General features: G+C 35.2%; 8 protein-coding genes and 1 non-coding gene across 9 annotated transcripts; 4 read left to right on the forward strand and 5 right to left on the reverse strand.

Annotated features, from left to right (window-relative positions):
* Positions 1–488: 488 nt before the first annotated feature.
* Positions 489–5386, forward strand: PHYBLDRAFT_172069 (hypothetical protein; the record flags this gene model as incomplete). Its single annotated transcript, XM_018436728.1, has 3 exons — positions 489–1611; positions 1644–2662; positions 5210–5386. The coding sequence occupies 3 exons, from the start codon at positions 489–491 to the stop codon at positions 5384–5386; spliced, it is 2319 nt and encodes a 772-aa protein (XP_018287469.1).
* An 849-nt stretch (positions 5387–6235) lies between these two features.
* PHYBLDRAFT_73939 (hypothetical protein) lies at positions 6236–6749 on the reverse strand (the record flags this gene model as incomplete). The annotated part of the gene is made up of 3 exons (XM_018442952.1): positions 6236–6393; positions 6458–6490; positions 6623–6749. The coding sequence occupies 3 exons, from the start codon at positions 6747–6749 to the stop codon at positions 6236–6238; spliced, it is 318 nt and encodes a 105-aa protein (XP_018287470.1).
* A 1408-nt stretch (positions 6750–8157) lies between these two features.
* PHYBLDRAFT_t198 lies at positions 8158–8230 on the forward strand. The gene has a single exon. It is a non-coding gene; the product is annotated as a tRNA-Phe (tRNA).
* A 793-nt stretch (positions 8231–9023) lies between these two features.
* On the reverse strand, positions 9024–10554 carry PHYBLDRAFT_66346 (hypothetical protein; the record flags this gene model as incomplete). The annotated part of the gene is made up of 3 exons (XM_018441630.1): positions 9024–9460; positions 9506–9878; positions 9958–10554. 3 exons carry the CDS (start codon positions 10552–10554, stop codon positions 9024–9026), a joined length of 1407 nt encoding a protein of 468 aa, XP_018287471.1.
* Positions 10555–11777: 1223 nt separating this feature from the next.
* On the forward strand, positions 11778–14993 carry PHYBLDRAFT_172072 (hypothetical protein; the record flags this gene model as incomplete). The annotated part of the gene is made up of 5 exons (XM_018436729.1): positions 11778–11925; positions 12069–12182; positions 12241–12402; positions 12484–12786; positions 13558–14993. 5 exons carry the CDS (start codon positions 11778–11780, stop codon positions 14991–14993), a joined length of 2163 nt encoding a protein of 720 aa, XP_018287472.1.
* Positions 14994–15108: 115 nt separating this feature from the next.
* On the reverse strand, positions 15109–16419 carry PHYBLDRAFT_149219 (hypothetical protein; the record flags this gene model as incomplete). Its single annotated transcript, XM_018432235.1, has 5 exons — positions 15109–15279; positions 15352–15561; positions 15632–15937; positions 15994–16235; positions 16299–16419. 5 exons carry the CDS (start codon positions 16417–16419, stop codon positions 15109–15111), a joined length of 1050 nt encoding a protein of 349 aa, XP_018287473.1.
* Positions 16420–16958: 539 nt separating this feature from the next.
* On the forward strand, positions 16959–17414 carry PHYBLDRAFT_149220 (hypothetical protein; the record flags this gene model as incomplete). The annotated part of the gene is made up of 5 exons (XM_018432236.1): positions 16959–16976; positions 17037–17074; positions 17145–17205; positions 17269–17313; positions 17388–17414. 5 exons carry the CDS (start codon positions 16959–16961, stop codon positions 17412–17414), a joined length of 189 nt encoding a protein of 62 aa, XP_018287474.1.
* A 1140-nt stretch (positions 17415–18554) lies between these two features.
* Positions 18555–19579, reverse strand: PHYBLDRAFT_149221 (hypothetical protein; the record flags this gene model as incomplete). Its single annotated transcript, XM_018432237.1, has 4 exons — positions 18555–18865; positions 18908–19213; positions 19282–19350; positions 19453–19579. 4 exons carry the CDS (start codon positions 19577–19579, stop codon positions 18555–18557), a joined length of 813 nt encoding a protein of 270 aa, XP_018287475.1.
* A 510-nt stretch (positions 19580–20089) lies between these two features.
* Positions 20090–22220, reverse strand: PHYBLDRAFT_172075 (hypothetical protein; the record flags this gene model as incomplete). Its single annotated transcript, XM_018436730.1, has 8 exons — positions 20090–20134; positions 20228–20614; positions 20926–21003; positions 21137–21152; positions 21483–21565; positions 21699–21839; positions 21891–21925; positions 22202–22220. 8 exons carry the CDS (start codon positions 22218–22220, stop codon positions 20090–20092), a joined length of 804 nt encoding a protein of 267 aa, XP_018287476.1.
* Between the last annotated feature and the right edge of the window lie 167 nt (positions 22221–22387).

A 22387-nucleotide genomic window follows, 5' to 3' on the forward strand; every position in this document is an offset into this window, starting at 1 on the left:
CATCTTGTCAGTATAAAATATATATAAACGATTAAGTAATCAGCCCAATAATTATTACAGTTAGTACTGTAGATAATATCTTAAAGATTGTTAAGATAATTATATCATACTGCCAGGTAAACTGTGTCAGATCGATATGGAGCTAATTTAGTAGGAAGTCCTAAAGCTCTAGTATAAAAGAGAAAAGAATAGCTAAGAGCTAAAGAAGTACAATTTATGACTTGATGTCATAATTGTAACACCGACACTAGTTAAGCAGTAAATACACTCTAATAACCAAATATAGTAAAGGAAGAAAGCCTTAAGAAACTAAGACGTAATGACAAGAGCAGATTGTTTTTTCTTATAAAAAGGGACACTTTTTATTTATGAATAAAGACAACTTATATACAGTCTCAAAGTATTTCTATACGTCTCTATTATCAAATATTTTATTTTTCTATTGTTTCGTACCTGAAATACCACATTTTTTACTTTGAATTCTCGAAATGTCTCAACAATCCGCTGTCAACTCTACTATTGTTTCTGGTGAAGAAACCGCCCGTGTCAACTCTGGTGTCATTCCTCCTCCTTCTGCTGCTGGTTCTGCCGACCACAATGGTGATACCGTGATGACTCCCTTGTGTTCTGAGGACGGTGCCTTTGATTCTGAAGAAGGTTCTTCTGGTTCCGATGCTGGCCGTTCTGATTATGAGGGTGCCAATTCTCCTTGCATCTATTTGGGTAACTCTGGAGTCAGAGTTAACAACAACCTTGTGGCCACCGTGGAAATGTTGCTGGCTTCTGCTGAGGAGGACCTCAACACTAAGAAGGGCAACTACTATGCCGCTCTAGGTCACTACTTGGGTGTTTCCAAGAGGGATCCCACCTCTACTGCTGCCAAGTCTGCTTCCAAGGGTGCCAAGGAAGCACAAGTACTGTTTGCTGAGGCTGAGCAAATCCTCAAGGACCTCAAGGCTTTCACTGCTCCTGCGTCTAAGCCTCATGACAGGAGAAGCACTCTGGTTCCCAGTAACCTACCTTTTCTCCAGCTTCGTTCTGAGGGTCCTCTGGTGAAGGCCAACCGTGATGTGTTCGATTCGGTGTATGACTTCTGCCAGGAGTTTACCACAGTCCTGGAAGCACACTCTCTGTCCTTGGATTCCTGCTGGGAACGTCTGTTGCCCACTTGTTTGAACAAGGAAGAACGTTCTTGGTTTGAGGACAAGCTCAAAGGCAAGGCCTACAACTGGAAGAAGGCCGAAAGTATTCTTCTAGATCACTATGACACGCCGTTCCGTAAGTTCCTGAACATGGGCCGTGCCTGGTGCATGAAACAAGGCAAAGGAGAATCCGCTCGTTCTTTTGGTGCCAAGTTCCAAAAGTTCCGCCGCCAGGCCTCGTTGGATGATGGTGTTCAATTGGTTCTCTGCTTCTGGTGGAATCTGCGTCCGGAAGTCCGGGAAGCTTGTCTCATTCCTTTGTCAGCCAACTATGGTACCAAGATGCCCTCAAAGATTGAGGACATCATCTCGTTGGTGAGTGTGTCAACAAGTGACTCCACTGCTTTGTTACATAATCCTGCCAATGGTACTGCCGCGTCCTCCTGGAGTTCGTTTGCTGCTCACAATGGTGCATCCTCTCTCTCTGCTGGTTCCCACAAGGGAAAAGGTCTTTCTCTCGCGAGCGTGGTTCTCAGTCTCCCAAGAAGGCATGGGACTTCAAGAAGGCGATGAAGGATGGCATCTGTTTCTCATGCAAGGCTCCCTGGGTTAAGGGACACTCCTGTCCGGAACGGGAGAAGTACTTGACAAAGGTGTCAAGGATGGCAGTCCGCTCTTCTGCTGGTAGACCAGCAAGAGCTTCCACTGTGGTTGAGGGGAGTCTCTCGTTGTCTTGGTCAGAGTACCAAGACAACACTAGTGCTCTGGCCAAGATGGCATTAGATTGTAAGTACAATCTTAAAGACATGGTTATTAAAAGAGATTTTAAGAACATGAGCACTAATATTACCTTTCCTATTTTGGCAAATAATTCTATTAGAACCATCTCCTTGTTGGACTGTGGGGCCACGTTCAGTTCGGTGGACAAGAATTTTTGCTTGAAGAATGGAATGGCCATTAGTTACATCAATCACATTAATAAAGATTTGTTGAACAAAAACAATGTTCATAAGTATTTTATTCGTTTGGCTGATAGCAATACCCAGATTAAAAGAATCGGTACTTGTGTGATCAGTGTAACTTGCAATAGTAAGACTATTCAACGCGAGTTTGAAGTGATGAATTTAACTAATAGTCATGAGTATGATTTCAGTATTGGTACTGATTATATGTCTTCTCTTGGTATTGGTATTTATGGTTTACCTTTATTATATGATGATGCTGATTCAAGTGAGGAACGTAGAGAAGCCAATAGACGCTTCAACAATAAGAGTGATCTTCTTGAATCCATTGAGAGAGAAAATGAACGAAAGGAAAATAATCCGGCTGTAGGTCCCAAACAGTTTGAGGATGCTATGGATTATATTCGACCGTTCATTAAAGACAATCAAGATATTCCTAAGGGTTCGTTTTGTACTATACCTGAAAGTGTTGTATGTTTGGACACCCCAGAAAATGCTACGGCGTTCAGAAGCCCTTATCCCATTCCTTACAAGATGCAAGGTGTAGTGGATGAACAGGTGAAAGAATGGCTGGACAATGGTATAATTGAAAGAGCGTCTGCAAACACACAATGGAATACGCCTTTGACTGTTGTCAAGAAGACAAACGGTAAAGGAGAAATTACTGGATATCGCGTTTGCCATGATCCCAGATTAATTAATTGCCTGTTGAAGTCAATTGATCGTATGCCTTTGCCATTGATCGGTGAATTGTTTGAAGATTTAAAGGGTGCGAATATTTATTCCACTCTGGATTTGAAATCTGCGTTTAATTCTTTGAGGTTGAACCCAAAGGACACACACAAACTTAGTTTCACATGGCGTGGTGTACAGTACAAACCTATTGGTACAGTGTTTGGTATAAAGCATGTCAGTTCACAATTTCAAAGAACTATGAGTATAGCTTTGGAAGGACTATCTTTTGTACGGTTTTTTGTGGATGACATTGTTTGCACAAGCAAAACGTTCGAGGAACACAAGGAACACTTGAAGCAAGTAATTGAGAGATTAACAAGGGTCAATTTGAAGTTGAATCCGAAAAAATGTCATTTCTTTCAGAAAGAAATTTATTTGCTTGGTTTTCATATTTCACCTGAAGGAATTACAATGGACCGCAGAAAACTTGTTAATGTTCTCGAATTTCCTCAACCAAAGACGGGTAAAGATATCCAAAGTTATTGTGGGTTGATCAACTATTTTAGAACGTTGATTCCGAATGTATCTTCCATTATGTCGCCACTAGATTCATTGAGAAATGAAAAGTCGATTACCCATTTATGGACAGATAAGCATCAAACTGCATTTAATAACTTGAAAAAAGCACTTTTGAGTGATCTGGTGTTGTCGTACCCAGATATGAACTCTCCTTTTAGTATCAGCTGTGATGCATCTCTTACTGGTATTGGTGCAGTGTTGTATCAAGTCAAGGATGGCAAGAAAAAATATATTTCTTTTGTGGCTAAGAGCTTATCCCAAAGTGAAAGAAAGTATTCTGCGACCAAAAGAGAATTACTAGCGTTAGTATTTGCACTCAAGCGTTTTTACAAGTATGTTTATGGTTCTCACTTTACCTTGTACACGGATCACAAGGCATTGACATATCTTCACACCCAACGTGTTGCGAATCTGATGATGATCGCATGGATGGACACGATTTTACAGTATGACTTTAAGATCGTTCATTTGCCTGGTGTTTCGAATGTGCTTCCTGATGCGTTGTCACGTTTATCTGAAGAGACTGAAACATTATCAAATGAACTGGGTGGGGATAGTGTGGTTAGATCCATCATGAGAAATAGTGCTGTCACTATGGAACCGCTACCAGACATCTTGAGTGGTGAGTACTTTACTCCTCCCACAGAAAATGAAAGGAATAAGTTATTAGTTGAAGAACATTTGAAAGGTCATTTTGGTGTAGAAGCTATACTACATGCCTTAAAGAGAAAAGGTATCTATTGGACCAGCTTGAAGAGTCAAGCAAATGATCTTATACAATCGTGTATACAGTGTCAACGTCATAATATCACAAGAAAAGGTTATAATCCTTTAAGACCTGTGACTGCAACACTTCCTGGTGACAGTTGGGGAATAGATCTGGCTGGGCCATTTACAACGTCGACTAGAGGAAATGAGTACTTGTTAGTGATGATAGACATCGCAAGCAAATTTTATGTATTGCGTGCCATACCTGATAAAAGGGCAGCTACGATTGCGTTACAAGTACTGGACGTCATTAGTACATGGGGTCCGATAAGAAAGTTGCAGAGTGATTGTGGACGGGAGTTTGTGAACTCGCTGATGACATGTATAAAAGAGAATGTTGGTTTTGAACATGCGTTGATTTCGCAGTACCATCCTAGAGCTAATGGTGCAAGTGAAAGAGCTGTCCAGTCGGCAGTGAACACCATTAAAAAACAAATAGTTGGTAATGTCGCTGATTGGGATCAGAAGGTGCCATCTGCGCAGTTGTTTTTGAATAGCAAGTATAATGCTAGGACTAAGAGTACGCCATTCTCATTAATGTTTGGAAGGAATCCAAATGACTTTGTCGATTTTAGTAAAGAAAAGGATAGTGCAACTGCTGAACAGATTCAGAAAGAGTTGCAAGAAAAAATTAAAAGAATGACTGAGATAGTCTACCCTGCCGTGTTTGAACACGTAAAGCATGTCACAGAAAAGCAAAAGGGACGCTTTGATGGAAGTCACAAAATGATAGATCTGGTTCCAGGAACCACGGTAATGATTTTGGTGACAGAAAAACAGAATAAATTAGATCCGAAGTATAAGGGATTCTACACTGTTGTTAGAAAGACTGCTGCCAATACTTATGTATTGAAAAATGAAAAGGGATTTTTAGAACCAAGGAATTATCCTCCTTCTTTATTGAAAAAAGTTTCTAACAAGGTATTAGAGCAAAAGAATGACTTTTTTGAAGTCGAAGCAATTATTGGGCACATAAAAGATGACAAGAACAATTATTTGTATAGATGCAAATGGTTGGATTATGATGAGTCTCACGATACCTGGGAGCCAGAGGATCATTTTACCGATCCTAAGTTCATAAAGGAATACTGGCAAAGAATTGGTGAAGCTCCAGAAGGTATCAAAGACATCAATAAGGCCAATAAGAAATTATTAAAGGATATGAAAGTTGCATATTCCGCACCTAAAGAAAATTCAGGTACTAAAAGGAAGAATTATGCAAAGACAGCTTATCAAAAGAAGAAACGCAGTAAGGTCTAAATAAAGAGTTATTTGAGCACCACAGTACTCATTTAAAATAAAAAAAAAAAAAAAAGAACAAGCTGGTCAGAAGAATTGCATAGAGTACTTGAACGGTATTTAGTTAATACCTGGGTGGGGATAATGTGGTGATCCAGATACTCGGATGTTGGATTTATCACATATAAGAACATATTCATATTGGGATAGCGTAGTAGCTATCATCTTGTCAGTATAAAATATATATAAACGATTAAGTAATCAGCCCAATAATTATTACAGTTAGTACTGTAGATAATATCTTAAAGATTGTTAAGATAATTATATCATACTGCCGGGTAAACTGTGTCAGATCGATATGGAGCTAATTTAGTAGGAAGTCCTAAAGCTCTAGTAAAAAAGAGAAAAGAATAGCTAAGAGCTAAAGAAGTATGATTTATGACTTGATGTCATAATTGTAACACCGACACTAGTTAAGCAGTAAATACACTCTAATAACCAAATATAGTAAAGGAAGAAAGCCTTAAGAAACTAAGACGTAATGACAAGAGCAGATTGTGTTTTCTTATAAAAAGAGACACTTTTTATTTATGAATAAAGACAACTTATATACAGTCTCAAAGTATTTCTATATGTCTCTATTATCAAATATTTTATTTTTCTATTGTTTCGTACCTGAAATACCACACTAATAAATTATGGCATTTCAATTCTATATGAATATAAATGTCATATGTAATTCATTATCTAATAGTATGTAAAATATTATCATTAACAAATCCAGGAGTCTATTTTTACAATCTTGTATGAAACTTATATAGTCTTATTATATCATATTTAAGTCCGTTATTACAGATATTTTACATATTATTATAGGATGTTTTTTGCAGTATTGATTTCATCTTCAACATTGTCATCAAAATCATTGTTGTCTCTGTCATTGTCAAACATTGAGGCAGCATCCAAAAAAGGTGAGTTGGCCTGACCGTCTATTTCTTCTACAGAATTGAAACAAGAGGTTGAGATTACTAAAAATATAGAATATTGTAGTTTATTAGTTTTTTTTCTGCTTTCAAATTAAAAATTTCTTACCCTCAGTATCTACATCTATGTTTCTCATTGCGGCTGTGTTTCATTAAAAGTTTAAAAATAAACAACATAAATAAAAAATAAAAAATAAAAAATTAAAACAATTATTATGCAGCAAATAAAAAACTAACACTGAATATATTATATTATTCTCAAATATTCTGATACCTTCAACTCTAGCTCTCTTATTACAATAAGTCTCAGTACACTTTGCAGTATAAGAAGATTTCTGATAATTGTTGTGATATTTAATACTGTGACAGTCTAAGGTATGGGCTTGGGTGGAGGGAAGCATATTGTGTATAGCTTGAATTATATAATAAAAAAGGGAACAAGTACTACAAATACTTTATTTGATGTGATTTTATAGCAAGTCAAAAAAATATGAATTTTTTATTATCCATCTAGACCAATAGAATATGATAATAGTACACCTCCAACTTAAATAAAAAAACGGCTGAGCTGAAAAAAAAACCTTGACATTTCCACTACCTTTCTGATTACTTAAAGCTATAGGATTTTTTAAATTTTTCCAGTGCATGTGTACAGACCCAGATAAATGTGTAGCTTCTGAGAGTTGAACCAACAATTTTGTCTGTGGGAGCCCTATATTATACAACAGTATTAGCAAGCTGACACGTCTGGTACTTTGTTATGTATATGGTGTATATAAGAATAGCAAGATATATTTAATAATAAGAATTGAATTCCGAAATAAGATAGGGTTATTTGAATTGGGAAAAGATTGTAATAAAATATAAATTAAATAAGAGAAACTACTTCTAGAAGGGAAAAATAAAATGAATTTCAGAAGGGAAAGAATATCTAGAACTAGCAAAAGGAAATGAATAATATTAATGTAAAATAAATTAGGTTAAGAGAAATATTTAGAGAATAAAAGATTAAAAATTAACTAAGAGAATTTCTAAGATAATTTTACAATGAAAAACAAAGGGAAAATTTAATAAAATGAAAATCATAAAATCTGAGAGGAAGAAAATAATAAAAAATAGTCAATTTTCCACGAAGACTTGACAAAGAAAAAACAGTAAACAGAAGAAAAATTCATAAGAGAGATCAGAGAAAATAGACAGCGTCTTTAGAGAAAACTTTTGTATCAGAAAAATTTGACAATTGTTTATTAATTGATTTTAAAGGGTTATTTATACTACTTCTTGGATAAAATTTATGGCGAAAATAGGTTGCACTGATGTCTAGGGAATAACTGTAATAAAAACATAGATAAAATAATTGTAATCAGCATTCGTCATAAAAGAAAAATAGTTGAAGTTATAATACATAACTACAGAGAATGGAAAAGATTGAGGAGTATGTTATAAAAAAGTAGAAAAACTATAGTTAACAATTTTGGTAAAGTAGTGTTGAGAGGAAAACGTCACATTTAGTGCGTAAGAAAAGTAAGAAAAATAAAAGAGAGAGAAACTAATTTTGAGAAAGAATAAAGGGAAGAGAAATTTGTCTTCAGAAAATTAGAGAAGAATAAAAATAAAAATAACGAGAAGTCAAATTTTTAGAATAAGAAATAAAAATAATATAAATAAAATTAAAATTAAAATTAAAATATAAAATTATAATTGGGGGTTTGAGACTTTGTGACTGATTAAAAAGGTTGAAATCGATTGAAAAAGGGACTAATATTGCAGCCAATAGAATTTACAATGCACCGTGTCAAAAGCAACTACGCCGCAATAGCTCAGCTGGGAGAGCGTTAGACTGAAGATCTAAAGGTCGTGTGTTCAATCCACACTTGTGGCATTTTCTTATGCTTTTTGGACAATTGTATTACTGTTGTTCCCATGTCGTTCCCAATCTAAGTTGGTCTTCCTTTTACTATAACAAAGTCAAAAGGTCAAACCCACTGAGGATCAGAGAGTATACGTAAAATCAAAGAGAGGATAAAAGATATTTTTTATTAATATGAATTGAATTGTCTTATATAGTTTTCTAAACTACTGGTTTTATCCATTCAATTGGCGCCCATTTTCATCTAATTAGCATCCGTTTCCATCTAATTGGAACCCATTGACATCTGATTGGCTTCCATAGAAATTGAATTTCCTCCCATTGCCATCTGAATTTCCTTTCCCCTTTTACTATTGGCGGAAGGGTACATGGCACTCAATTTTTTTATCCTTATGCCTTACAATTTTTTTATATAACCATAGTATTTTTTTTTGTAAACGTCATATTTTTTTTATATAACAATAGTATTTTTTTTTGTAAACGTTGTATTTTTTTATATAACCATAGTATATTTTTGGCATAAAACATAGATATTTTTATTAGGCATAATTAGTTGATAGAGATATAAAACACATAATAAGAAGTAAGATATAATGAAATACAAAGTAATAAAAAAAGAAAAGCATAAAGCAGTAAAACAAATAAAAAAAGAGAGATATAAAGTGGTAAAAAAAAATAAGAAAAAGAGAGACATAAAGTGGTAAAAAAAAAATAAGAAAAAGAGGAACATAAAGTAGTAAAAAATAAAAATAAAATAAAAAAAGACATAGAGTGTAAAGAGCTTAAATAGATATAAAAGACATACTTAAAGCTTTCGCTCTCTGTTCAAACAGCAAGAAAAGATTGAAATGACATGGTTAATCCAACCCAAACAGTCCAAAAGGGTGACAGTCTTAGCTGATTCTGTAATCCTTAAGATGAGCTCATCTGACTCTGTAATCTCTTCTCTGCGGATACCAAACTTGATCTTGGACCACATTTCCTCCATTGGAATCAGGAAAGGTGAATACACAGAAAGATATATACACTTGTACCCACGGGAAGAAATAAAGTCTTTCACCTCATCAGTCTTATAGATAGAAGCATTATCCATGCTGAGATAACATCCTTGCATACCATGACTGTCCAGAACATCCATTGTATGACTAAGAAAGTCAAGGTACTGCTGGGTCCTGGTACCAATTTGGCCATTCACCTCAACGTTGGTGTAGATGTCTAACTTTCTCTTCTTCTTAGTTGTGACTGCAGTAGGTTTCTTCAACAAGAGGCTAACAATCCCTCACTCACACATTGCACCAAGGATGGTGATGGACACATCTCTCTGTGTCAGGACAGTTGTCTTGGCTGGGGTGCCACTGACAGAACAGCCAAAAGTTCTCTTAATGTGCATGTTGAAGCCTGCTTCATCAATAAACACACAGTTTGACAGATAGTTGAAATCCACAAGTTGTTGCCACTCCAAAATGCGGTCTTGTCTCATCTCAATTGTGCTGACGTTGTCTCTCTTCTCAGGCAGCTTCTTCAACTTCTTCATTGTCAGGGCACACTTCTTCACTAAGTGCTTCTGGATTGCTAATTTGGTAATCTGCAGCCCAGAGAACTCTTCCATAACAGCTATCCTTGCTTGTTCCAAAGTAGCATCTGGTTTATTTTCGAAAAACTTCAAAAAAAGCAGAGTGTGCCTGGAACAAATTTTGGTTGCCATGTTTTTGTTCTTTAGGCACAGAAATCTCCTCAACCTCCATCGTCTCCAGCCCATTGGACTCATCAGTCTCCACTGTGGCAACATCAAAATTGGTCTGGATCTTCTCTCTGGTCAGCCTGACATAGTTCTGGGCAGTCCAGACATTGATCTCCGTTTCCCTGACAGTGGCAGCAGCAGTCTGGTTTTCCAAGAAAACCAAGGAGAAGAGCTTGTTCACCTGGTTTTGGTTGTACTTTTGGTACGAACCTCGACCTATGCTTTCTACAATGGGAGCAGAGTCAGGGTCGACCTTCTCCAGCAGATTTGTCTTTGGCTTCTGTGCAACAATGGTTTTGGTGATGGCCTCGTTGACTTCAGTTGGCAAAAAACTTCTGAGACTTAAGAGGTTCGTGACTGCTGGGTTTCTGGCCAAGGTACGGGTCCATTCCATATTGGCATGGTTGACAAAGACATCTGTCACAGATTGGAGTACAACTTCTCCATGCATTTTGTTGACAATCTCTTGGTTGAAATCGCACAAGGGGTCAAAAGCAATTCCAGAAAACTGGGTTTGGTCTGCAGAACCGCTGTGACTGACCATTTCACAGTGCTTGTCCATAACAAATTCGAGGGAGTTGTTGGAAGTAGGCATTTTTTTTTGAAAATAAAAAGGGTGTTAAAATTGAGGAAGAAAGATAACTGAGAAACTTTTATTAAGACACTGGGGTATATATACCAAAAAAAAATATTTTAATAACTTAAACGTTTCTATCAAGGTATAGTCTTGTCCTGTTGTCTTAATATATTTGGATAAAGAATGTGTTGAAAAATAATGAATGTTTACATATTAAGCTTCTTCACACTTTTAAGAACATTTATTTTATTAGCCGATTTACAGTTGTTATATTTTTAGAAAAGAAAGAAAAACAAAGTGCAGACAAGAAGTACGGTGAGACTTTGTTTATTGATGAAAAGAGAGATGATCTTCTATTGCTATTTGCTATGTGAGTTTATATAGACATTGTGTATGTATTTAGGATAATGATATGAGTATATCATGTGATGTCTGTTTTCTTATATCATAGATAATATATTGTTAAGTTATTACCCACACTCTTGTTTGAGTGATTAGTGATGTTGACTAAGGTGTGTGATCTTGTTATCGGTATATTCTTTATTTAATGATAGTGTGAGAAATAATGTATAATTGATACTGGTCGCTTATTCAATATGTCTTTGTCTTATTGTCTGTGCGCTCTATTTGAATCTACGATTATGTTGGATACAACACCGAGTCTGAAATGGGTATGTACCCAGAGAAATTCTTTTTTGGCAAGCAGTATGTCTTGGCTGATATTGGGTACAAGACCACTAGCTTTATAATTCCAGTCCAAAAGAAGCCAAGAAACCAGCCTATCAAGAAGTGCAATGCAAAATTCAATGTATATATTGCAATGATGTGTGTTAAAATTGAGCATGTATTTGGTATACTCAAAGAGAGATTTTATTCTCTCAAAGGAATTCCCATTCAAATTAAAAAGAAAAAAATGTTCATCAAGTAAATATCTGGATACAAGTTTGCATCATCTTGAACAACTTCTTGATGGATCAGGCCAATGATCCACTGCAAAAACAGATCAATTTCGCATATGTAAAGTATACCTAAGTTCTGATAGACAGAATAGGTAAAATTGTAGTTCAGCTCACTTTTGTGAGTAAAGTATTTGAATAGTATTTTAAGCTACTCTATTGGCTACTGGCAGCTGTGTAGCATTAGAATGCAACATCAAACTCAAATAAAATAAAAGTGTGTTTTCTTTGAAGTCTCTTTCTTTACTATTAAATACTATTGTAAACCTTTCTTTTCATTTTAAAATGGCTCCTATTCGCAAACCAACTGTTAGAAAAGAGTGTCGATGCTCTATCTGTAAAAGCAAGACACTAGGATTCGATTGTGTATCTGTTAAAACATTTAAACGTCATCAAGAAAAAGATAATCATGATATTACACATGTTCAAACGCGTACGGTTAATACATTTGCTTTACTTTACTTTATTTTATTTTATTTTATATCATTTCCTTTTTTATTATTTTATATAATAATAATAATAATAATAATAATAATAATAATAATAATACTAACACTAATAATAATAAATGTGTAGCCCATGAAGACACATGCGATACAATTAGTAGTGCTGTTTCTGAGCCTGTAAATCAAGAGGAAGATGGTTTTGAATTTGAACAGGAAGATGTTGAAATGAATTCTGAGCTTATAAGTAAGAAAACTTATTTTATTACATTGATTTATTTGGGTCTAACATTCCGCTTTTGTAGACCTAAATGACACAAATGACATTTTGGATATACGGACAAGAAACCAACCTTTCTCTGAAACGGATTGCGTGTTTGGCCCTGAAGATAATGTCCAGTATACAAGTGACACTTACGAAGAAGAATATGAAGATGAATCCGATGTTGAGATGGACAATGATGAAGGTAGGTACACAGCTTTAGATAATATTATATCCTAGAAAATAGAGAGTTAATCAACGTTCTTTAAAAAAAATCAAATTAAAGATTCTTCGTTGGAATCAATCTTGGAATTGAATTTGATTCACCGATTCATTGTTATTTCGGTTGCTCTTTTTGTCTCGCTATACGTCGTGGATGAAGGAGCTGTAATCCTGATTGCCATAATCAACAAGATACTGCAGTTTTTGTTTGACCCATTCCGCCTTCCAGTGAGTGTTGCTGGCCTCAAACGTTTGGCCGGATTTGAAGCGTTGACAAGTGGTGTCAAGAAGTATGTTGCATGTAGCAAATGCCATGCCATATATGATAATGAAGCCGCCCCTTTGTGTTGTACATCACCCAATTTTGGTAAAACCTCCTTGTGTGGCAACAGCTTGTTTAAGTCTGGTCCCGGGTCAAAAGCACCCAAAAAGACATATGTATTCCACTCCGTCAAGAAAGCCCTAAAGACGTTTTTTCAACGCCCGGATTTTGAAAACAACATCAACTCATGGAACCGCGGCCCGAAAATGGATAGCACTTTATTTGACGTGTACGATGGTGCGATGTGGAATGAGATAGTAGACGTAGATGGTATACCTTTTGTTGACACCGAGCGATCACTCATGCTCACGCTGAACATTGACTGGTTTCAGCCATTCGATGGTGTTACCTACTCCTGTGGTGCCATATATCTTACAATCAATAATCTTCCACGCAGTGAGCGGTTCAAGAAGGAGAACGTGATTCTTGTTGGGTTAATGCCAGGGCCTAAAGAAGCAAGCACTTCTGACATAAATAACTATCTGAAACCGCTTGTGGATGAGTTGATGGAGCTGTACAAAGGTATTAAGATTAAGACTCACCAATGTCCAAATGGTACTTCTATCCGAGCAGCCCTTCTCATGGTTGCCTGTGATATACCTGCTGCAAGGAAAGTATGTGGGTTCACATCCCATACAAGTACAAATGCATGCCACAAGTGTAAGCGTCAATTTTCGAGGTTGGCTGGAACGAGTTCCGTTGATTATTCTGGATTTGATTTCTCAAAGTGGCTCCTTCGCACTAAGAATGACAATCGTAAGGATGCAGAGATCTGGAGAAATGCAACCAAACCGACTGAGAGACAGCGTCTTGAAGTTGCACATGGTGTTCGCTGGTCCGAACTGCATCGTCTTCAGTACTTTGACATTGTCCGCTGCACGATCATCGATCCCATGCACAATCTTTTCTTAGGCACTGCCAAAAGAATGCTGGAGAGATGGGTTGCGGATGGATTAATCGATGATAAAAAACTCGTTGCCATGCAAAAGGCTGTTGAGAAGGTAGTGTTGCCGCCCGATTACACGTCACTTGGGACAAAGATTGCCAAGGGATTTCCCTATATGAAGGCTGATGAGTGGAAGTCTTGGTGCCTTGTGTACTCTCCTGTAGTTCTAAGGGATGTGTTGCCGTTGCCAGAGTTCAAGAACTGGATAGAGTTTGTTAACGCATGCAGATACTTCACCAAGCCTAGTGTTTCTGAAGAAGACATTGAGAAAGGACACAAATGCTTAGAAGAATTCTGTAAAGGGTGTGAGACATTGTACGACCTGGACCTTCTCTCTCCCAACATGCACCTGCATCTGCACTTACGCCAAACAATGATTGACTTTGGGCCCGTCTATGGCTATTGGCTTTTCAGCTTTGAAAGGTACAATAGTGTTCTGAAAAATATCAAGACCAATCGAAGAAACGGGTTCGAATCAACATTTATGAGACAGTTTATTGAAGAGTCGTGGAAGGGAGATTTTGTGCGTCGACTTCTGAAACCTATGCATGCACTTGCATGTTTTGAAATTTTCGATAAGTTCACCACCAACAACAACAACACCAACACCAACACTAACACCAACACCAACACCAACACCTACCTCTCTCACTCTTTCTCAATTTCCGAATATCTTGAAGCTTCACAGAATCTTTCAATGATAATTCGTGGAAACGAGCCCCTGCCACCATCCGCCTTGCCATTGAAAACAAGACCATTATCATTTATGTCAAAACATGAATATGATTGTCTTGTAGGATACTATCAAGCTGCGTACAAGAATCCACAGATCTCAGGTTGCAAAGATGTAATTGATGACTCACCTTTCGTCAATGACTGGATCGAAATGGTGAAGTCCGTTGATCTTCTTGGGCAAAGCTACAAAGGGTGCATTGGCACGAATGGCCGCGGATCATACATACAAGCATATTTTACTGAACGAACTGGGTCGGAACATGCGTATGTTGGAGAGATTCAGTACCTTTTTGTTCACAATTTTAGGCCAACTGTTTCTTCTCTAACATACAGAAATCCCCATAGTAGTCAGCATGTATTTGCATTTGTCAAATGGTTCAAATCCACTTCGGACAAAACAAGAGAATTAGAAGGAGTTGAGTTGTTACAGAATGAATTCTACAAGCAAGATTTTCAAAGCATCCTGCCAGTACATCGGATTCTCCTAACAGTTGCAATAGTAGATTACAAAACTACAAAAAATGTCAACAAAAAACTCGCGATTCCTTTACCAAAAAAAATTTACTATTAATTCTCATACACACACTTACTTATATATTTATCCTCTATTATTATTTCCTTTAATCAATTCAATTTCAATTATTACTATTTGGCCCTACAACAGAACATAGTAAAAAAGAAAATGTTTATTCATCGTTGATTGCCCAACGAGGCAATGACTGGGACAGAGTGGCAGGAACAGAGCAAGGCAACAATGTTGCTGGATATCTGTTCATTCTTGGCTTTGTTCCCACGCCCGCATTTAACACGTGATGGGTATGATCAATGTTGTTAACCATTGTCAACAATCTGTTGAACTGTATTTATTTTTATTAGTTCTTTATTTTTCTTGTTATAAAACTTATTTATTTATTCTAAATATTATTTACCTCTTCACTTCTCCAAGTGGGGCGAGCCACATGCAAACACCGTCGTGGAAGATTGTCCACAATCTCAATATCCGACTCACCATCAGACATGGCATCCTTCTGAAAGAGTTTGAGATAGGCCTTCTCAACAGGGTTTCCAGTCTTATATCCCATTGCAGCATCAATGGCTACCCAGTTGTCCATGTATGTCGACTTGCGTCGGATAGACATCTGGTTATATAGATTGTAGCTTGAGAAAATAGTAATATACCAATTAATTTTTTATATAGTATATACAAACCTGAAGAGTACGACTGTTTGCTCTCCCCTTGCTGTTTTTCTTGGCCTTCTGCTCAGGAGACTCGTGAAAAGTACGATGACTGTGCTTGTACCTGTTCTTTATTTTATCACTTATCACCCGTGGGTGAGTACCAGCTAGACGAGTCTGGGCGCTAATGTAGCTCTTCAAGTAGTTGATAACAGCTACGTTATCGCGGTGGTTAATCTTCTCGTTCAAGTTCCACTTCTTCTTACTCTCGTTCTCAGCAACAAGAGCAGGGTCGTCAGACTCGAACTTCCAGTCCCACAACTTTTCCATGAAGATTTCCTAAATACAGATTGTTTAATAAGTTGTTGATACTAACATATATTAGTATTAATTACCGAGATAATGACAGAAACCTCGGCATCACTGAGGGAGATCTGGGGGACATAGGATGGCATCAGAGATGGTCCTAGACTAGCCATACGAGTCTGATTGTTGGCATAGGCAGTTGCAAAGTCTGCAAATGCCGTATGTGTCTTTCCAGACGTGTCAACAACAACGCCCATCCTGTTTTTAAAGGCTGCCATGTTGCTATTGACAGCAGCAATGTCATCCTTGACACCGTTGATATTGTTGTTTACTTTGTTAAACATTTCAACAATTTCCGCGTATCACTGATCTTGGATAGTTGCGGATGAGAAACTGGGGGCAATTTCTCGAGGTCCAACACGGCCAGCCAAAACACGGTTTGCAGAGGTAGATATACTTGCAGATGCTTTTCCTTTTCCTTTACGGTCTGTTTTTCTGCTGCTATTGGAAGGCATTTTTTCTTTATTGTATTTTTATTAAAGTTTTATACATTAATAAATTATTAAAATAAAATAAATGTATGGGTTGAAATATATTTATTTTTGTTTAATCAAAGATATACATACAAAATAAGTTAATATAAAGTAGATTTATGAAATAGCTGAGAAAAGGAAGGGATTATATATTATTTTCTATAAAATCCTTTATAACCTTGAACAACTTCTTTAATATTCAACATAGAACTTAGTGTTACAATATAATTTCGGACTATTCATTTTATTACTATTGTATTTTACTAGAGTCAATTCTCATCTAAACTGCCTTCTGTTTGAAAGCCCACTTTTTTTTCTTCTTTTTCTTTATTTTTTTCTTATTTCTTTTTTTCCTGTTTCTTTTCCGCTTTATTTACTTTTATTCTTATTGATGTATTTGAGTTCACACCCTGGTAAGCAATTTGTTTTTATTATTCTACTGTTATATTTATTCTTAATGTTTTTTCTTTTATTATTATTGTGGTTGCTGATAGTATTACAAGTCTTTGCCATGTTGATTAATGGACAAGAACAAAAAGGTAAAACGCGGTTATTGTGTATGTGCTTCTTTATTAATTATTTTCTTTTTCTCTCCTCAGCTCATCATAAAGACATACCAACAGCAGAAATTTATCCGGTAAGTCTGAATAATGTATTTATTTGTTTTATTCTTATATCTAATTTTGTTTATTTTCTATCTCTGTTAGTACTGCCAACATTTCTATGTACCTGATTGAATGGCTTGTCTTTGAAAACCGGTTTTCTTTGGTAAGTAATAAAGCCAAACTTTATTCCATGATCTTTACTAATGCGTTTTATTAAACCTTTCAGAACAACAGTCAATGTGCAATATGCCTGGTTCTGACGAAAGTACTGGTAAGTAACCATATTATTTAAATTAAAGAAAAATAAATATTTATATAATCTAATATAATTGAATAATTTTTTAGCCTTCTCTTACTAGTGAAATACCGTAAACACGCGTTTCTTTTTAGGATTCTATCATATTGGAAGTATTTATATATTATAATATATGAAAGGGTTTGTTATTATATTAATTATGTAGTAGCTTATATATTAGATTAGACTATATATTGTCAAGCCGTACATATTATAAGCAAGAAGCTTTTTTTTTTTAAATAAAAACAATTTTTCCAAAACAATCCCTATAAAAATATTTGAAATGAAGTGCAAGAAGTATTGCAGTAGCATGGCATGTGTGAATCCTATAGTTTAGCCGTGCATAATTGTCCAATAAAAGTGTTTAGATTCGGAAGACAGTATACATAAATCCTGTTTCTTCTGTTAAATGATCCAATAGAATATCATTATTTCAGTAGACAGTTTTCTCTGTAAAGTAATCCAATAGAATTCTACTATTTCAGTAGACAGTTTTCTATCAAAAATAGATTTTTTATTAGAATCTCTGTTTCAAATCAAGTTTAATTTAATGTAACATCCAAAAAAAAATGCCATAATTTGATTATTCTCTCTGCGATTAAATAGTTTAAAAGAACCTTACATCTCTATATGGATCATTATAAGTTCAGAAGTTATATGGACAACTCACAGGTAACATAACATATTGTGAACGGAATCTATAAATGCCAAATTCCAGAATTTAATTATTCTGTCACTCAGAATTTCCCATACTATCGCATATGTGTAGAAATCTAATTCCCCAGTGTGATAGACTCACCATAAGATTGAAGGCCAGCTAGAAGAATCTGGAAGACACAGAAATGGCAAGAATTAAAGAGGAAGGAAACCCAGAAGAAGATGACAAGGAGGAGGAAGTGACTGAAACAGTACAAGAGAGTGCAAAGGCAAAATGTAATCATATAAAAGTATTAATATTTACAAAAAATAGAAAATCTTCTCTTCTAGCAGCTTAATATATATTGTTCTCTTACCTTTCATTTCATTATTTTTTCTTCTTTATATCTTTATCTATCTTCTATTGTATTACTATACTTATCTTATCTTAACTATTTTTTAAATAAATTTGACTAACATCAGAGTAAAGAATAAGAGATATGAGAAATATTTACATTAAAAATAAACATAGTATACATGAGTTACTTTATTACATAGATTCTTCTATAAAGACAATTCAATCAGCTGAGAATTTGTTTTATGAGATACTTGGTATACTTCTTATCAAACTTCTCTTCAGACCATCTAAACAACCTGGCCTTTATTTCAAGCATTTTCACTACTTGATCTTCTTTGTTCTTCTTCAGTCTCTCCAATCTTTCTTCATCATTCTTCTTCCCTCTTTCTTCTCTTTTGTCAGCAATTATCTTCAACTTGTCTTCTCTGTCCCTTTCATATTGCAATTCAAGAAGAGACACCTTTGCATCTTGGAACCATTTGGCACATCCGGAAATTATTTTGAGCTTCTTCTCTGCTCTTTCTTCTTTGCTTTCTATAATTTACACATGTGTCTGGGATCTTTTCTTTGCTGAACCATTGGCAGCTCTTAAGGAAGAAGGCAAGTCAGCTTCTGACACCAACAAGACAGAATCTCTGATGATAATGCCATTCACTCTTTTCATTTTGTCACAATCTTCATCCTCGCTTCCACCTTCACCTTCACCCGCGTCTTTACCACCATTACTCTCATCTTCTTGTGCACTATCCAAATCATCATCATCATCATTGTCAGAAAATACAAGCGGTATGTTGCTGTTTGACACACAAGGAGATGCTGTCTTTCTTGTCTTCATAATGATCTTCATCTCAAAGAATTCAGGGCAGATGGTATTTAGTCTCTCTATTAATATATAAATCAGGTTTAATAAGAGTATGGATATAATATCTGTATATCTGAAGCTAACTTACTGTTGAATTCTGCCTTTCCACTAACAGAGTCATCAAAGCCATGAGATTCTTTACTACTCTGATCCCAAACTTTATAAACATTGTGATATTGATTATTTACAAGCTTGCTTAGTCTAGTTTTGATCTGACTATTTGTTCTTATAACTCCTTGTTAAAGGAAGTGCTGGCTACACTGGTTGATGACCCCAGACTTGGTTGCTTTGAAGGTTCTTCCATTGATAATTCTACCAAGATACTTTTCCAAGTTTTTGCCTCCATCTTTAAGCAGAAAATGGAGCAGTTGTTCAATACTTGACATTTTATCTTTGCCACCATCTGGTTTAGATCATGATGTATAGAGAGGAGCAGAAGCTTGTACAGCAAATACACTAGTAGTACTGACGTTGCTTTTAGGAACAATATTCTTGTTTACAGACATAGTTTATGGATCACAAATAAAAAAATAGATGGGAAGAAAAAAAAACTTGTCAAAATCATATTGATTATATTGTAGATTATACAAAATCTTTGTAATTAAAGCATCTCATCTCATCTATACTATATTCAGACTGAGACAAAAAGAATTTTTTATTTTTGGTTCTTTTTCATTTTTGTAGGATAATAGCAAATCGATTTGATTGGGTTAAAAAGAATTTAAAAAATGGAATTTTTTTTAAAAAAATTTCTATTGTTCACCCTTATTGTTTTAAAAGTTGCATTATGTCATGGCAAAATATGTCTTATATTTGAAAAAAAAATTATTGATTAAAACATCAGAAAAACAATAGAAGAAGTGAAGAAAAAAACATCTGCTTTATATTTATTATATTTATAAATTTACAGCATCCATTTCCACTCTAGAAGGTTGTTGGATCTATAATATAAATAAAGTGTTAATTATACTTAAAATTATATATGCATTCAATCTTTAACAACATACCTCTTAATTACGTCTTGAGATTATTACAGCAGACCTCCACTTCTGAGACAAGATATAATGTGCTACCCAAGATTCTTGAAATCTGTTTAAGGCAATATGTCTCCAGGCAGCTGTATCTTCAGGGTTTTTAGTAAGTACTTCATTTTGCTGAGGGGAAATACTGCCCCATGTTGAAAAACTTTGTCCATTCTTCTGGTAGTTATTAAAAACACTGTTTATCATTTGGTGAGCCATTATAGATACCTTAGCATACATATTTATGACATTGTCTCTGTTCTCATAGGTCAGATATGTTTCAAGTGATGTTTTAACACTTCCTGCTGTGAGAGCCCAATGGTGGTGGCTAGCATCTGAAAGCAACCGTGAGATGTCATGAAAAGTGGCACTTGTAATTGTTGGTGCCTGGCAATTTTCCTGTTAAATCTGAGGTACAGACTCATACCTGTTAAGGTGTTCTTATAAATTAGCAACGGATGCCTCCAATGTTGCTAAGCATATATGAGTGTGATAAGTCTGAGGTCTTGATATTTTTTGATAGAGAAAGAAGGAAGAAAGAGTAAAAAAACAAGAAAAATGAAATAGCTGTAATTATTTTCAAAGTCATTTGAAAACCTAATACTATTTTATTATCTTTTTGTATATATGACATAATGTGTATAATACTAAAAACGGTATTAATATTATCTTCCAGCCTTTTCTGATCCTTCATCTTTATCTTATTTTACATATACAAAGAAACAAAAGTGGACATCAACAACTTGATTAATCACTACCCTGAAACCAAAACCAGCAATAGTATGGCACTGCGCCAAAAAAAAATAGGAGTTTTAGAGGTGGTTTCACAGGTGGTTCTGAAGGGAAGCCAGGGCGCGTTTTGTGTCCTCCCCCTTTTTTCCAACCCTGAGTTCATATGCATTTTAATACATCTCCACTTACCGGTAGCTTTAAGATTCTATTAATATATTTATAACCTTTTCTTTTGCTAATATTTGTCTTTCAATTGGACAAAACTTCTTTAAGTATAGTTGAAATATTTTATGTCATTGGTTACTACTAATTCATTACTCTTTTAATTTAGATTCTTTTAAATATTTCTTGCTTAATCATTGTTTTTATTGGATAAGACATAATTGTACTGTAGTGTATTTTATAAAAATACATTTTTATTGGTTTCTCAAATGGATATATTTTTTATTTATTGTTTTTATTGGTTATAAACAGTCAAATACATCATATATTTCCAACATTAAATATACTACTTTACACTGTAGTGGATAGTTACTTACAATTGCCTCCTTTGATGGTCTTTTCAGAGATAACTAACTCTTGCAATGAATGCCTAATTTTGATGGCATCTGGTGAAATCTACACCAACCCTCTTAAGTATGTTTGCATATTTATTGCAAATTATTGTTCAATCACATGAAGATATGGACCCCCAGCTAGGATGAGGGCCAAGAGCTCGTACAGAAGGAAGGGTGGCTAACTCGTTACATACATGTTTTGCATAGGTCCTGAGTGTTGCTTTTTTGGATACTGTAGCCTTGATTCCAAGATGTTGACTCATCATTTGGTAAACATGTTCTAAAGTGACATTACAAATGTTGATCACAAGTTTGAAAATAAACCCACTTGAAGTCTATTGAAGTTAAAGTTAGTTTTCAGCAATACTGTTTTGAGTTGAACTTACATTAATAAACAAAGAGAGATTTTGCTTTGGAGATCCTTTGATTATTATTTCATTCCCAAGGCTGTTAATATCTATTTTCATTTGTTTTTGATTGGCACATAAGACAGATAACTGAAGCTAAATGGCTAGGAGTAAAGATTCAATGATGTTATCTGTGTCATTCATATCGCAAATATTGTTTACCTGAGAAAAAAGATGTTGTTGTGAAAATAAGATATAAAGAAAAAAATTTTCAGTTATCTATTATTAGTTTCATAGCAATATAGACTGAATCTATTGGGTTGGTTTCAGTGAATATCAATTTTGCTTACTGTACTTACATGGCGACATGATATATATATCACTGTAGAAAAAAAAGTGCAAGTACTCGCAGAAATAATTGCATATCTGCAAAATCTGTGTAACTTTGTAAAAATCATATCAATCTTACTAAATTTAGAGTGTTCTAAGCCCCTTTTAGAAGCTGTGGACCCGCGATTAATCTTTTTTTCATGTGT

This window comes from Phycomyces blakesleeanus (genome assembly GCF_001638985.1).
Source record: "Phycomyces blakesleeanus NRRL 1555(-) unplaced genomic scaffold PHYBLscaffold_21, whole genome shotgun sequence".
NCBI lineage: Eukaryota > Fungi > Mucoromycota > Mucoromycetes > Mucorales > Phycomycetaceae > Phycomyces > Phycomyces blakesleeanus.